The sequence below is a fragment of the Bombina bombina genome, chromosome 5 (assembly GCF_027579735.1).
Source record: "Bombina bombina isolate aBomBom1 chromosome 5, aBomBom1.pri, whole genome shotgun sequence".
NCBI classification, from domain to species: Eukaryota; Metazoa; Chordata; class Amphibia; order Anura; family Bombinatoridae; genus Bombina; species Bombina bombina.
The window spans coordinates 688,803,321-688,820,934 of record NC_069503.1 but is presented as its reverse complement, the minus strand read 5'-3'; the positions used below and the strand labels follow the sequence as shown (position 1 = coordinate 688,820,934).

The following is a 17,614-nucleotide window of genomic DNA, read 5'->3' as shown; positions in this document are numbered from 1 at the left end:
AAAAGGCTTAGGCATCTTCTCTTTCTTTTTGGCTGAGAATCCGTTTAGCTTATGAGACTGCTGGCCAGCAGCCTCTTGAAAGAATTACAGCTCATTCCACTAGAGCGTTAGCTTCCACATGGGCTTTTAAAAATGAGGCCTCTGTTGAACAGATTTGTAAGGCGGCGACTTGGCTTCATACTTTTTCTAAATTCTACAAATTTAATACTTTTGCTTCCTCGGAGGCTATTTTTGGGAGAAAGGTCTTGCAGGCAGTGGTGCCTTCCTTTTAAGTTCCTGCCTTGTCCCTCCCTTCATCCGTGTCCTAAAGCTTTGGTATTGGTATCCCACAAGTAATGGATGAACCTGTGGACTGGATACACCTTACAAGAGAAAACAAAATTTATGCTTACCTGATAAATTTCTTTCTCTTGTGGTGTATCCAGTCCACGGCCCGCCCTGTCACTTTAAGGCAGGCGTTTTTTATTTTTAAACTACAGTGACCACTGCACCCTATAGTTTCTTCTTTTTCTTGCTTGTCTTCGGTCGAATGACTGGGGGTGGCAGTTAGGGGAGGAGCTATATAGACAGCTCTGCTGTGGGTGTCCTCTTGCAACTTCCTGTTGGGAAGGAGAATATCCCACAAGTAATGGATGAACCCGTGGACTGGATACACCACAAGAGAAAGAAATTTATCAGGTAAGCATAAATTATGTTTTTTTTTAAACACCCCACTCCCACCAACTTTAACCCCAAAATACTGCCTAGTGCAGTAATTTTATTAAAAAATAAAGATGCTGCCATATTCATTTTTTTTATAAAATACACTAGACTGTATTTTGGGGCCATTTGGGGAAGATTTATAAAATTTACCAGAGATCTGATCACTGGTTAATTCTATAAGCACTAATTGCTACCGCGAGCTTGTAGTAGCAATAACCAGCCACTTCTTTATTCATCGTGCACCCACAGACAGTCAAATTTGCCTGTTTGCGGATGCGCAATAATGTAGAGCTCCACTTGTAATCTAGCCCTAAATGGGTGAAAATGTTTTCAGTACTCTACAGTTTCCCTTAAACCACAGGCATTTATTATTGTTTGGTTGCTTGGTTATTGAATGTACAGGAACCGCATGTCAGCTTTCCCATGATGTGACATCACACACTAGCACGCCTAGGCTTGAGGGCTTGTATGTACAGATGAAGATGTAGGAGGATAGAAGTGTTGTGTCTGCTTAAACGCAATGTTTGTTTTGCCCTTTAATAAAGGCTATATAATTTAGCCAACAATTATATTTCCTGCTTGTATAATATTAAAATAAAGCACTGCTAATAAGACATCTGAGTGTCTATAGTGACTTGGATGCTTTCTATATTTGAGAATTATTTTTTTTTTTTAAATAGAAAGAGTAAAGCTCACTTTGTATCCATATCTATCTCTCTTTCCCTTGTCTTGTTGTACTTGTTCATATGAGAATACATTAATAAACCTATTACTACAATATACTTTTGCCAGTGCAGACTTGTATAGTCTCTCCCATGCTTAGGTAGAAGACTTCAGGGATGTTTTTACTTATATATAACCATCACCACCCTGCTAGTGTTATTCCAGTGTCTACCTATTTTTTCAGTAAGGTAGGTTGGGGCTGACAGAAGTGTTCTTGGTACATATAAATAATTACATATTATTTTCTCCGTACTGTTTGCTTGCAACTGCAAAAGTACATGCAGCCCCATCCTCTGTCAATACTTTCGCCTAGATTTAGAGTTTTGTCAGTAAAAACCTGCGGCTCTAACGCTCCTTTTTTTTCCAGCGCACCCTTAAGCCAATGCTGGTATTATGAGTTTTCTAAATGGCTGCATTAGCCTCAGAAAAGTGAGCGTTGAGCCAAATTTAGCGCCACTTCAACCCTCAATACCAGCGCTGCTTACGGTAGCGGTAAGCTGGAAAAACGTGCTTGTGCACGATTTCCCCATAGGATACAATGGGGCAGTTTTGGCTGAAAAAAAACCTAACACCTGCAAAAAAGCAGCGTTCAGCTCCTAACGCAGCCCCATTGTTTCCTATGGGGAAACACTTTCTAAGTCTACACCTAACACCCTAACATGAACCCCGAGTCTAAACACCCCTAACCTGATACTTATTAACCCCTAATCTGCCGCCCCCGCTATAGCTGACACCTGCATTATACTATTAACCCCTAATCTTCTGTCTTCTGCTCCGGACATCGCCGCCACCTACATTATCCCTATGAACCCCTAATCTGCTGCCCCCTACATCGCCGTCACCTATATTATATTTATTAACCCTAATCTTCCGCCCCCAACGTCGCCGCCACCTACCTACACTTATTAACCCCTAATCTGCCAACTGGACATCGCTGCCACTATAATAAATGTATTAACCCCTAAACCGCCGCACTCCCGCCTCGCAAACAGTATAATAAATTGTATTAACCCCTAATCTGCCGTCCCTAACATCGCCGCCACCTACCTACAATTATTAACCCCTAATCTGCCGCCCCCAACGTTGCCGCTACTATAATCAAGTTATTAACCCCTTAACCTAAGTCTAACCCTAACACCCCCCTAAGTTAAATATAATATAAATAAAACGAAATAAATTTACTATAATTAAATAAATTATTCCTATTTAAAACTAAATACTTACCTTTAAAATAAACCCTAAGCTAGCTACAATATAACTAATAGTTACATTATAGCTATTTTAGGATTTATTTTTATTTTACAGGCAACTTTGTATTTATTTTAACTAGGTACAATGGCTATTAAATAGTTAATAACTATTTAATAGCTACCTAGTTAAAATAATTACAAAATTACCTGTAAAATAAATCGTAACCTAAGTTACAAATACACCTAACACTACACTATCAATAAATTAATTAAATAAATTACCTACAATTACTTAAAATTAAACAATTAAATAAACTAAACTATAGTACAAAAAACCCCCACTAAATTGCAGAAAATAAAAAAAGAATTACAACAAGTTTAAACTAATTACACCTAATCTAAGCCCCCCTAATAAAATAAAAAGCCCCCCCAAAATAATAAAAGTCCCTACCCTATCCTAAATTACAAAGTAATCAGCTCTTTTACCATCCCTTAAAAGGGCTTTTTGCTGATCAGAACAGCCAATAGAATGCGAGGTCAATCTGATTGGATCAGCCAATTGGATTTTTCCTACCTTAATTCCGATTGGCTGATAGAATCCTATCAGCCAATCGGAATTCGAGGGACGCCATCTTGGATGACGTCATTTAAAGGAATTCATCGTTCAGTCGTCGGCCAGGATGGATGTTCCGCGTCGGAGGTCTTCAGGGTGCTGCCGCTCCGCTCCGGATGGATGACGATAGAAGATGCCGCTTGGATGATGACTTCAACTGGATGGAGGACCTCTTCTGCCCCGCTTGGATGAAGACTTCTACCGGATGGAAGACCTCTTCTGCCCCGCTTGGATGAAGAATTTGGCTCGGCTGGGTGAAGACAACTCAAGGTAGGGAGATCTTCAGGGGGTTAGTGTTAGGTTTTTTTAAGGGGGGTTTGGGTGGGTTTTAGAGTAGGGGTATGTGGGTGGTGGGTTTTAATGTTGGGGGGGTCTTGTATTTTTCTTTACAGGTAAAAGAGCTGATTACTTTGGGCAATGCCCCGCAAAAAGCCCTTTTAAGGGCTGGTAAAAGAGCTGATTACTTTGTAATTTAGGATAGGGTACGGACTTTTATTATTTTGGGGGGCTTTTTTATTTTATTAGGGAGCTTAGTTTAGGTGTAATTAGTTTAAACTTCTTGTAATTTCTTTTTTATTTTCTGTAATTTAGTGTTTGTTTGTTTTCGTAATTTAGTTTATTTAATTTAATTGTATTTAATTGTAAGTAGTTTAGTTAATTATTTTAATTATATTGTAGTGTTAGGTGTATTTGTAACTTAGGTTAGGGTTTATTTTACAGGTATATTTGTATTTATTTTAGCTAGGTAGTTATTAAATAGTTACTAACTATTTAATAACTATTGTACCTAGTTAAAATAAATACAAAGTTGCCTGTAAAATAAATATAAATCCTAAAATAGCTACAATGTAACTATTAGTTATATTGTAGCTATATTAGGGTTTATTTTACAGGTAAGTATTTAGTTTTAAATAGGAATAATTTATTTAATGATAGTAAGATTATTTAGATTTATTTAAATTATATTTAATTTAGGGGGGTGTTAGGGTTAGACTTAGGTTTAGGGGTTAACAAATTTAATATAGTAGTGGCGACGTTGGGGGCGGCAGATTAGGGGTTAATAATTGTAGGTAGGTGGCGGCGATGTTAGGGACGGCAGATTAGGGGTTAATAAAAAAATTCTAGTGTTTGCGAGGCGGGAGTGCGGCGGTTTAGGGGTTAATACATTTATTATAGTGGCGGCGATGTCCGGCCGGCAGATTAGGGGTTAATAAGTGTAGTTAGGTGGCGGCAACGTTGGGGGGGGCAGATTAGGGGTTAATAAATATAATATAGGTGTCGGCGATGTAAGGGACAGCAGATTAGGGGTTCATAGCTATAATGTAGGTGGCGGCGGTGTCCGGTCAGCAGATTAGGGGTTAAATAATTTTATTATAGGGTTTGCGATGTGGGGGGGCCCTCGGTTTAGGGGTTCATAGGTAGTTTATGGGTGTTAGTGTACTTTATAGCACTGTAGTTAAAGGGTTAGAAATCTTTGTAAAATATTAAGAAAATAATTCATTATTATAATTATATAAATATATGTTATTAAATCAACCTACTTTCTTACTGAAACGAAGCTTCTAAATATGTTTAATTTAAGTTTTTAATTTCTGTAAAATGAGCATTAAAGACCTCCCACAAAAATAGGCAGGGTTTATGTAAAATTATTTACGTGCCCCATCCAATAAGGATGCGGTTCTGCCCATTACATTTTAATATTCATAGCCAGGCTGGCTGAAGGTGAATGTTCTAACTTCTATCAAAATAAGAAGTCTAATGTTTTGAAACATAAATTATCACAGCCTCCACGCTAGCCCAGCTTCCCCCAGCCCCACCGTCAGCCGTCAAACACCACAGAGATTCACGGTGACATTTTTATTTCCTGGCTAATCTCAGTGTATTCATGTAAAATTGTCAAATGTTGTCCGCTACTCCTGAGCCACAGCAATGACAGGGTTAATGGGGATCCTGACACCCCCAGTGACAGGCTGTGATCCCATTGACCCCTCGGACCCCAGTTACTGAAATAATGTGTGTTATTTAATAACAACCAGCTGCATGTACAGTCACTTCCTGCAGTGCTCGAAATCAAACATTATACAATTACTCTACACGCTCCATAGCACTGCACCTCCTTATAGCAGTATCTCCACATATACTATTAGACATTGGTGGGCGTGGCGCACCAGAGCGCTCTCAGCGCTGAAGATTCACTGCTGGCTGAAGGTGATTGTTCTCACTTCTGTCAAAATAAAAAGTCCAATGTTTTGGAACATAAATTATCACAGCCTCCATGCTAGCCCAGCTTCCCCCAGCCCTACCGTCAGCTGTCAAACACCACAGAGATTCACGGAGCTAGCCGGCTCCCCTCAGCATTACTCTCAACCATCAAACCCACAAAAGTGACTCCGGACTTCATTTAAAAAAATAAATAACATTTTGTTGTAATAAAGTTTTTTCTATATGAAGTCCAGAGTCACTTTTGTTGGTTTGATGTTTGAGAGTAATGCTGTGGGGAGCCGGCTAGCTCCGTGAATCTCTGTGGTGTTTGACAGCTGACGGTGGGGCTGGGGGAAGCTGGGCTAGCGTGGAGGCTGTGATAATTTATGTTCCAAAACATTGGACTTCTTATTTTGACAGAAGTGAGAACAATCACCTTCAGCCAGCAGTGAATCTTCAGCGCTGAGAGCGCTCTGGTGAACCACGCCCACCAATGTCTACATCACAATCCAGATGTCCGCCCTGCTTTTTGACGTGCCACAGAAGAATAAACTGAGGGGAACCAAAATGCGCATGCGTTACTTAGAAACTATGTTAAGTGCGCATGCGGGCCACCATGATGTTTCTACCTAGGTAGAACATCTTTATAGGGTATGCATAATGAGGAAAAACTGGGTTTGGCGAAATATGGAATTTGTATTAGAAATACCAAGAAAAGGATAGGAAACTTTTAATAGGTACTTATTGTAAATATTTATAATACTTAATGATGTTTTTAAAAAAAATTAAATATTTTTTGAGTTTACTATCCCTTTAAGAGCTTTATGTTCCGGCGTTAGCCCATAAAACTCTTAACTACTAACTTTTTTATGCGGTAGGAGTCTTGTCGGTAGAGGCTGTACCGCTCACTTCTTCCAAGACTCGTAATACCAGCGTTAGGCAAATCCCATTAAAAAGATAGGATACGCAATTGACGTAAGGGGATTTGCGGGAGCCAAAAGTCGCGTAAGAAAAGTGAGCGTTACACCTGTACCTGTCTAACTCGTAATACCATTGGGTGTTAAAAAGCAACGTTAGGAACACTTAACGCTGCTTTTTACGGCTAACGTATAACTCTAAATCTAGGTGTTTGTTTTTTTTGTTTCTTCTTCACAAACTTAGGATTTCAGTAGCTCTTATCCTATTGGCTGATTTGAACAGCCAATAGGATTTCAGTAGCTCTCATCCGATTGGCTCATTTGAATTTGAAGGCTCAAATCAGCCAATAGGAATTCAAGGGACGACATTTTTAATCGCGGTAATCGCGTACCTTGAATTCCTATTCAATGTACGGCGGAGATCGTATGAAGAGGATCCTCCAAGCTCCATGGCTCCACGGTCACTGGTCTTCAGTTCCAGAGTCGCCAGTCTTCAACTCCGCTCAGCGCCGGCTGGTTTCTGGAAGAAGAAAGAAGAGGTCGCCGCTTGGAAGAAGACTTCACCGCCTGGAACAGGACCTTCTCCAATAGGAATTCAAGGGACGCCATTTTTAATCACGTACCTTGAATTCCTATTCAGTGGACGGCGGAGATAGTATGAAGAGGATGCTCCATGGCTCCGCGGTCGCCGGTTTTCAGTTCCAGAGTCACCGGTCTTCAGTTCCAGATTCGCAGGTCTTCAACTCCGCCCTCTGCTCCGCGCTGGCTGGTTCCTGGAAGAAGAAAGAAGAGGTTGCCACTTGGAAGAAGACTTCACCGCCTGGAACAGGACCTTCTCCACTGGACTTCAGGACAGGTGAGGACCACTTGGGGGTTAGACTTAGGGTTTTTTAAGGGGTTTTTGGGGGGATTTATTTTATTTAGATAGGGTGGGCAGCAAGAGAGCTGAATGCCCTTTTAAGGGCAATGCCCAACAAATGCCCTTTTCAGGGCAATGGGTAGTTTAGCGTTTTTAGTGTTAGTTTTTTTGTTGGGGGGGGGTTTGGTGGGTGGGGGGCTTTACTTTTAGGGGGGCTGTGTGTATTTTTTGTGCAAAAGAGCTAATTATCTTGGGGCAATGTCCTGCAAAAAGTCCTTTTAAGGGCTACTGGTAGTTTATTAGATTAGGGGTGTTTTTATTTTGGGGGGGCTTTTTTATTTTCATAGGGATTAGGTTAATTTATTTAAAATGTTGTAATTGTATTTATTATTTTCTGTAATCTTAGATTTTATTAATTTCTGTAATTCTTGCTTAAAGGGAAAGTTTAATAAAAAAGAAAAAGGCGCAACACCTCTAAGTGCAATATGTAAGTTCAAACACACAATTTATTCACAACTTAACAATTTAAAACTCACAAAGATAACCTCAACGAAAATGAGGTATGAAACAGGCACTGGAGAACCATCCAGGTCTCAAAAAACGATATCCCTTAGTTGATGTCAATCATAGAAAGGATTTGTTTCAGGCGTCCAGAAGTTTCACTTGTTAACACAGTGGGCTTCTTATCACCATCAAAGGCTTTCAAATGTATAAGGGTTTAGCGTCCTGTGTAACAGTCAAAGTACAAACATTCACGATATTTTGATTCAGCTGTATGCGAGTATTGAAGCCGGCAGCTCGCATCAGCTGTTTGCGGTAGCGTGTGTGGTGGGCGTGGCCTTACGCATTTCGTAAGGGTTCTCCTTACTTCGTCAGAGGCTGACAAGGGGACAGTTTACTCCAGAATTTTGATTAGACTGCCCCTTTAATTTATACTTAGTTTATTTTTATTTTTTAAGTAGTGTTAGTTTTTTTTAAATCTAATAGTAACGTTAGTATTTTGTAAATTAGCTAATTTTAGTTCATTTAGGGGGGGTTAGGTTAGGTTAGGTTTATTGCGTTGTGGGTTATGGCGGTTTAGGGGTTAATACTTGATTAGGTTTATTGCTTTGTGGGTTAATGGCTGATTAGGGGTTAATGGTTTTAATAGGTAGTTTGCGATGTTGGGGTTGGCGGATTTAGGGGTTAATAGACTTTATTAGTTATTGCGGTGAGGGGTTGCGGTTGACAGGTAGATAGACATTGCGCATGCGTTAGGTGTTAGTTTATTTTTGCAGGCATTTTCGGGAGTTACGGTGCTCCCATACTCAGCGCAAGGCTTGCTGCGGCTGCCTTTTATGGAGAGGTAAAAATGGAGTAAGACTTCTCCATTTTCGCCATGTAAGTCCTTGCGCTGGATATTGGATACCGATTTGCAACGCGGTTCTATGTTAGCTTATGGGAGTAATAATTGCGGGAGACGTATACGCACGTAACTTGTATGCTACTCCGTATATGTAATACCAAAATCGCATAAAATCTGGCGGCGGAGGATTTTGCGGGCGACGCTGCATATGTAATGGAGGCCGTTGTATCCCTACTCAAACAGATCTTCCTGCTAAATCCATAGCTGGAGAGCACATTCAGTCTAATATTCATTATCATGTCAGAAGGATGAGAAAAAGATTGTGTAATGCACAATGGGACAGATCTCTAGAGATCTAAAAGTAAGACTTATGTGAGATAGTTCTGTGGGCAGGTTTGCTCACCATTTGGTTATGACAACTGTAATCTAAATTTAGCCTCTATTTCAAAGAGTTCTAATTCCACACATCACCACATCTAGAAGGAAATAGAAGGAAAAAGAATTAGGGAATGCCAGATTTAGCTGTTGTTTCAAGCAGTAAACTGTTTCTGGTTGGTCAGAATCTTTTGTTATGATTATAATAGAGCGTTACATATATGTATTGTGAGTTTTGCTAATTTTCTTCATCATACATAACCAGTCTGACATTGAGGGATCTGATTGCTGGAAATGAAACATGATGTGATCAAAATGTGCAGGAGCTCTGGAAATGGGCAGCACATCTGAAGGGGTCATGCACCACCATCCTAAAGTAACCATAGCTATATTTTTTTAGTACCCTGCTACTACATGATTTACATAAAAGGAAAATATGCAAACTAGTAAATAACCATTTTTATAGCACTTTTGTTTTATCAGCATGCTGGTATCTGCCATGGTTATAACCTCTCCATGAGGAGTGAATACAATGCTATTCTCAAAGTGCTCTTTATTTGTGATTACTTTTTTCTGGTAACTATTTTTGTTCTTTTTATAGTTTGCCTCCAGTTTTAAGGGTATTAATGAGCCCTGTAGATTTAAAATAGCTGATTGCTGGACTTAATGTTCTTTCAGCTGTCACCCCTATCCCATTGCGTTGGTCTCCGCGGTATCCTTCAGATGCCCCCATGGCTCCACTGCACCTGTAAATTTCATGAAAAGTAAAGTGATTAAAAAGTAACTCTGCTTCTAACCTACTCAAATTTAAATAAAACTAAATTGTTTCTATAATGTGGTAGTATCTGGTATTTTTTGTCTCTTTTTTAAGTTTAAATGTAAGTAAAGTTGTGTTAATATATACATGTGAAATGTAACTAGTTTTAAGTTTGTTTGAATAATAATGATATCCTTTATAACTGAGTCTTATAATTGTTATTGTTTAAAAAGATAGATAATGCCTTTACTACCCATTCCCCAGATTTGCACATCAAAAATTGTTATATTTATACACTTTATAACATTTTAAACCTCTACATTTCTGCTAGTTTTCTAAAATTTTCCAGAACCCAGAAGAATGCTTCCAGTGACACCGCTCAGCTGTCTGACTGTAATTCCCACTGTTGGGTTCAAGGGGCCAAACCCCCCCCTTGTAAACCTCATTCCCCAAGGTTCACTTGGGGTGGATACCAGAGGATCAGTGAAGCGCCCCCCTTGAACCCCCCAGGCGGAGGCAAAAAAAGATAGTGAAGATGGGGGAAATTACAGTCCCCATCGTATATATGTGTGGTTAGAGATTAAGTTCTGTGCTGTAGTGCATGTGCAGAATTATTCTCGGCCCCATAAGAATGCTGGACAGCGCATGCATACTGAAGGAATTTGCGGTCATACAGCTGAGCGGTGTCACCGGAAGTGACATGGTCCAGCATTCTTATGAGGTCCTAGACAATTTTAGAACGCTGGTTTCTAAGCTTCTACAGACAGCCTCTTATCACATACTTTTGTAGTAGCTTTTCAGAACAGGAGACTGATAATCCATATGGGCCATATAGATAACATTGTGCTCTCTACTGTGGAGTTGTACATGACATAGAACAGATTGGCTAAAATGCAAGTCAATAGATAATAAATAGTCATGTGATAAGGGGGCTGTCAGAAGAGGCTTAGATATAAGGTAATCACAGAGGTAAAACAGTATATTAATATAACCATGTTGGCTGTGCAAAGCTGGGGAATGGTAATAAAGGAATTATCTATCTTTTTAAACAATAACATTTGTGTAGTAGACTGTCCCTTTAAAGGGAGTCTACAAATGTATGAGGTTGTTTAACTGCATAATTCCATAAAAGTTTGCAATGGAATGCACCTTTAATCTCATTTCCACAACCCCTTGTTTATCCACATTGTAGCATTCAATTACCTGCCTGATGCAACAGTAATTTCACAGCTCTGTGCTAGTGCTGGTGTTAGCTTTACTGATTGGGCAGGTGGGAGTATTGTTTGAGCAAGCTAACTCTAGCTGTGCACAGAAGTCAGCAATAACATAATAATGCAAGGGTGCATGTGCCCATTTGTTCTTGAGGTTAATTTGAATTGAATATGTCCAAAACAGGAGGCATTTCAACATGAAAACAAAAGGGACTATTTTTTATTTATTTTTACTTAAAGGGACAGTCAAGTATAAATTAAACTTTCATTATTCAGATAGGACTTTTAATTTTAATCAACTTTCCAATTTACTTTTATCATCAAATTTGCTTTTTTCTCTTGGTATTCTTAGTTTAAACTAAACATAGGTAGGCTCATATGCTAATTTCTAAGCCTTTGAGGGCTGCCTCTTATCACATGCTTTTTAAATCTCTTTTCAACACAAAGAGACAGAAAGTACACGTGGGCTATATAGATAACACTGTGTTCAGGCACAGAAAGTTATTTAAGATCTAGCACAATACAATGCTAAATTTAAGACAATAGATAATAAACAGTCACAGTCATGTGATCAGGGGTCTGGAAGAAGGTTCCTAGATACAAGGTAATCACAAAGGTAAAAAGAACATTAATATAACTGTGTTGGTTATGCAAAACTGGGGAATGAGTAATAAAGGGATTATCTATCTTTTAAAACAATAACAATTCTATGGTTGACTGTCCCTTTAATAGGTACAATTTTAAAGGTTAAAAATAACTTGACTGTCTTCCTTGAATGGAGGGTAGAGAATGTGTTTTTTTAAAAATATATCTTAAGAGATGTTGCTTTTATGTCCCTTTAAGTTCATATATCACAACAAAAACAAGTTTGATACATGCATGTCTATTATAACACGTATGATGGTTTACTTTTGCCATAGATTTATAAGAGTCTTAAGTTTTGTAAATGTAGCCACCAATCAGCAAGCGCTATCCAGGGTACTGAACCAAAAATGGGCCAGCTACTGAGCTTTCATTCCTGCTTTTTCAAATAAAGTTACCTAGAGAACAAAAAAAATTGATAGCAGGAGTAAATTAGAAATGTATTTAAAATTGCATGCTCTATCCGAATCATAAACGAAAAAAATAGGTTTTATTATCTCTTTAAGAATTTGAATATATTGTACCCATGCAACTAAACATTTCTCTTTGTTCCTTTTGTAACTTACACTTGATCTCTGCATTTATTGTTATTTCTTCCTTAAAGGGATAGTAAAGTCCAAACTAAACTTGTATAATTCAGATAGGGCATGTAATTTAAACAACTTTCTAATTTACTTTAATCATCAAATTTGCTTTGTTCTCTTGTTATTCTTAGTTGAAAGCTAAACCTTAGGAAGGCTCATATGCTAATTTCTAAGCCCTTGAAGGCCACCTCTGCATTTGACAGTTTTTCACAGCTAGAGGGCGTTAGTTCATGTTTCATATAGATAACATTGTGCTCATGCCTGAAATGCATGTCTGTCAAAAGATCTGAGATAAGAGGCAGTCTGCAGAAGCTTAGATACAAGGTAATTACAGAGGTAAAAAGTATATTTATATAACAGTGTTGGTTATGCAAAACATGGGTATGGAAAATAAAGGGATTATCTATCTTTTTAAACAAAAACATTTTGGGTGTTTGCTATCCAATTAAAGGGACTTTCATGATTCAGATAGAGAATCCAATTTAAAAAAAAATAATCCAATTTACTTATATTATTAAATTTGCTTTGTTCTGTTGTTATTCTTTGTTGAAGAGATCTAGATAGTTAGAGTGCACATGTTTGGAGCACTACATGACAGGAAATAGTGCTAAAAGAAAAAAATCCAAAGAAAATCCAAAGTGTCAAGAATAATAAAAGCCAAACAATTTATTAGGGTAACAAATAAAATGGAACAAAAATCCAGACAATTCGTCAATGGGTAAAAAGGAGAGAGTCAGATAAAAAGCCTGATCCCAGACCCTTATCATAGGTTTAAAGGGACAGTATACACTCATTTTCATATAACTGCATGTAATAGACACTACTATAAAGAATAAGATGCACAGATACTGATATAAAAATCCAGTATAAAATGGTTTAAAAACGTACTTAGAAGCTTTCAGTTTAGCTCTGTTGAAAAGGTAGCAGGAAAGCCCACTGCAAGTGGGAAATAAGACACTCCCCCCCCCCCCCTTCTTTTGCATATGAAAAGACCCTTTACACAAACAGGAGCAAGCTGGAGAAGGTAGCTGACGGTATTCAAATAAAACTTTGGGGCTTGGTTAGGAGTCTGAAAATCAGAGCAATGTTATTTAAAAATAAGCAAAATTATACATTTTTTAAAAAAAACAAACTTTATGGGCTTTATAAATAGATCATCTACAAAACATTTATGCAAAGAAAAAATGAGTGTATAATGGCCCTAGTGCTGCCATCTAGTACTCTTGCTAATGTATAACATTGTTGTAAAACTGCTGTCATAGTGCTGGAGACACGCGCACTCTCCTGATCTTACATTCCTGCTTTTCAACAAAGGATAACAAGAAAATTAAGAAAATTTGATAATAGAAAATACAATTTTAAACAGCTTTCCAATTTACTTCTATCTAAATCATGAAAGAAAAAATGTAATTGTATGTCCCTTTAAACATATGGCTTACATTAATTTAAAACAGACTATTTATGTGCCAAACATGACTTCCTTTATTAATAGGATTTAAAGAATAGGCTAAGAAGCGTATGTGTTAAAGTTGTACAGCTACAGCTCTTTAGCTATCATATTTATTATATATCTTTTACTAAAAAAAAAATATTTTTCCATTTCTGCTCATTTGATTGCAGATGCTCGAGATATTGAACAACTCCACAAGAATAAGATAACTCACATTCTGTCTATCCATGACAGTGCCAGGCCAATGCTTGAGGTAAGTGCTTTATACAATGAGATTTATTACTTCCCTTTGCTGGACCAACTGTGTAAACTTCATTTATATTAGTGACAGTTATCTCAAGGGGTTATTTCAGTGTCTGTTTATCTATAATTATACTAAAGCTGTATGTAATTTGCAAAAGCAGACTGTGCAAGCTAATAAATAGAGTGCTTGAGGAACAGAGCAAACTCACAACTTGCCTTCAGTCCTGCTACTGAAGAATATATGATTATTATTATTATCATTTATTTGTATAGCGCCGCTAAATTCTGTAGCGATGGGTGAATAGAAATGTACCTTCAATTAGAAAGATATTGGGGTAGTCTGATTTATAGTTTGTGGGCAACTTACTAATAAGTGTGTAAGGCTAATTTTGTTCCAAACAGAAATCTTATCTTTTTTTTATAATTATCCTGCCCTGCAATTTGGTTTATGTTCTGGGATTCTGCCTTTGTGTAGTCTGAAGAGGGAGAGGTTTCTGCTATGCCTGCTACCCCTGCGGAAGTTATTAAATGACCATTTATTACAGTAGATGTGCATAATCAACAGGTGCACAATTAAAAGACAATATAATTCCACTTACTCCGAATTTTTATTTTTTTTAATTTCAACAGTTCCTTCTATTCCCCCCCCCCTGTATCACGTGACAGCCATCAGCGAATCTTTATTACATGTCGAGCTGTAGCGAATCATGCCCGTTCAACTTTGCTAAATGCAGACAGCATACGCTGTCCGCATTTATCATTGCACAAGCATTTCTAGTGAACTGCTTGTGCAATGCCACCCCCTGCTCACTGGCAGCCAATCAGCCGCTAGCAAGGGCTATCATTCATCCTGATCGGATCAGATCGGATGATTTCAATCCGCCACCTAAACGTCTTACAGCCGCTGCTTCTTAACTTCCGTTTCAGGCGAACCTGAAACAATGGACCTCTGAAGCAGCATCCGCTGCTTAATACATGGAGCCCTAAGTATGTATATACTGTGATCTCTATACATGCTCTGTAGGATCCGGTCCCTTAGAAAGTATGCATATAAAAAGTCTTAAGTAAATTGTAAAGTTGTATGCTCCTATCTGAATCATGAAAATTTAATTTTGGCTTTAGTGTCTCTTTAGGTTAAAGGGACACTGAACCCAAATTTTTTATTTCGTTATTCAGATAGAGCATGACATTTTAAGCAACTTTCTAATTTACTCCTATTATCAATTTTTTTTCTATTTGAAATGCAAGAATGTAAGTTTAGATGCCGGCCCATTTTTGGTGAACAACCTGGGTTGTCCTTGCTGATTGGTGGATAAATTCATCCACCAATAAAAAAAGTGCTGTCCAGAGTACTGAACCAAGAAAAAAAGCTTAGATGTCTTCTTTTTCAAATAAAGATAGCAAGAGAACGAAGAAAAAATGATAATTGGAGTAAATTAGAAAGTTGCTTAAAATTGTATGCTCTATCTGAATCATGAAAGAAAAAATTTGGGTTCAGTGTCCCTTTAAGTAATCATTTACTAGGGAGAGAGGTGCTAACAAAGCAGTGTAAGGAATTTTTTTTCTAGGAATATAAGGTCAGAATTATTCCTAAGAGACACCCATGCAGAAGAGATGGAAAATCTTCCTGCATTTATTATAAGAAGTGCTGGAAGGTTTTCCATCTATAGCAAGTTTCTGCAGGGATGTCTATATAATTCTGAGTGTATATCCCTTCTGTAGCATTTCAGATAATACTCTACTGATGAACTAATTGGTTAGTTATGTGTGTAAGATCCCTATCATGAAGTAAAAATATAAATCCTAACCTACTGGTTCACTTTGTTATGCTATGGTCCATAGGAAGTATGAATTCTTTATCCTCCTCAGTCAGGGATATATGTTCTGCTATGGCTCTTCTGCTTGATATAGAAGGTTAGATGCATAAGGTCATTATATACATTTTCTAGCTGCTCAAGCATGAAACTGCTTAAAGTGATTTTAAATCCTAGTATGTTTGAAACTTTAGGATTTACCAGTGCTACAAATAAAGGGAACTTTCAGTCATAAAGTAATAAAATACTTCATGCTGGAAGTTCCTTTATTTGCCTGCAGCGTATGCCGCGCTGAGCACCTCAGGGCTCCCACGGCAGAAGAACGCTATTTTTATGGTGAGGTGACATTTCCAACTCTTAGCCAATGTTGCCCAGTTGGCATTATGCTGTATGGCTAGCATACTATTGGCTAACCTCACCTTATTGATAAAATAGCGTTCTGCTGTGGGGGGGCCTGAGGTGCTCTGCACGGCATACACTGCAGACAAATAAAGGAACTTATTTTATACTTCATGACTGAAAGTCCCCTTTATTTGTTGCACTGGTAAATCCTAGCGTTTCAAAAATGCTGGGATTTACCATCACTTTGACAGCTTTATTTAATTTAAGCATTTACATTAAATAAAGCTGTCAAAGTGATAATACTATATCTTGACTTGAATGGTGTTTCCCATTTCATAGTTTATTTCTAGCCCGTTTACTGAGGTCTTTTTTAGGCCTGGTCAGGTATTTTATTTTGCTATTGCATTTCATGCTTTTTATCCCTGTGGTGTAATAATTTTAACTCTAGGAAGTTATAACGATTTCCAGTTTGTCCCTACAGTCTGTAATATTTTATAAAGAGGCAAAAGACAAGTAAATACACTCTGTTTTATAATTCAGTATCTGGGGCATTCACTTCTCACATTCTTATTGTTTTGGTTGTTTCAGTTTATGGGTTGGTCATCCATTCTGGTTAAAATGGGTTAATTAAAAGCAATTATTCTCAAAGTTGGTTTTTTTTTGTAGGGGGGGGGGGGGTTCTCTGATAATGCTAAAATATTTGGTACCCATGGTCACAGATCTTTATAGTTAAATCTCTGAGGTGCTGATTATGGCTCCAAATGTAGTATTTCTGATATTTCTTATAAAGGTAATGCCTTATTTATTCCTCTGGTAGATAGTGTAAAAACAGTGTAAATTTTCTAAGAAATCTCTATTATGCAAGCAGAGGCCTGATTTACTACTTCCAGTCTCTCTTTAGTGTTAAGACACGTGATCTTCATACATTTCCCATGCTTGTGCAAACCGGATACGGATATGATTATAGCAGCCCTTTAGGGGGTTTCTTTCTCATTTTCCATTGAACCTAAGGTAAGGGGGGCTGTGTACAGTGTAGCTAAGCTGTGATTCAGGATGATACTTAGTCACCTTCATGTTCCTGTATATCTAGTTCATTATGAATTCTCTATTTGCTGTGTAAATTTTGCATTTCCATTCGTGGATCTTGACCACTGTTGGCATCTAGCCAGGCAAAAATCAGCTCACAGAATATTTACCTGATATTTTTTCTGGATATAATCCTTGTCTAAGGCCCATGATCAGGGCTTGTCGCTTGCCTGGAGACATTTGGCTAAAATATTTATGCCAAATTCCATGTGCAAAGGATTATATGATGGTGCTGGGTTTGATGACAGACACTTTGGCTGTAGTTATTGGATGAAGCGAATTGTGGACCATTCCAGTGAAATCTCAACGTCTTGTCTTAGGGATTTTATGATTCTCAGTATGGGTCTCTCTTGATTTATAAAATGCAAATACGCCTAGGGAAGATTTCTGCAACCAAGTTAGACTGTAATTTCCAGATACAAGGGATTTTGGTTGATGTATCAATTGAAAGCTTCTCAAGACTTCGGAAAGGTAGGCTTCTTATGAGTTCCATAAATGTTTTATCGTTTAGAGCAGTGTTTCTGACTGTAAACACCTTAGAGCCACTTCTGCAACAGCA

At 37.9% G+C, this 17,614-nt stretch overlaps 1 protein-coding gene across 1 annotated transcript in view; it reads left to right on the top strand.

Moving 5' to 3' along the window:
• The window catches only part of DUSP22 (dual specificity phosphatase 22), a 259,390-nt gene that overhangs the window by 120,040 nt on the left and 121,736 nt on the right, over positions 1-17,614 (top strand). The window contains exon 3 of the mRNA XM_053714664.1: positions 13,741-13,823. Coding sequence (XP_053570639.1) covers positions 13,741-13,823 — 83 coding nt within the window. The remainder of the gene's footprint in view (positions 1-13,740; positions 13,824-17,614) is intronic.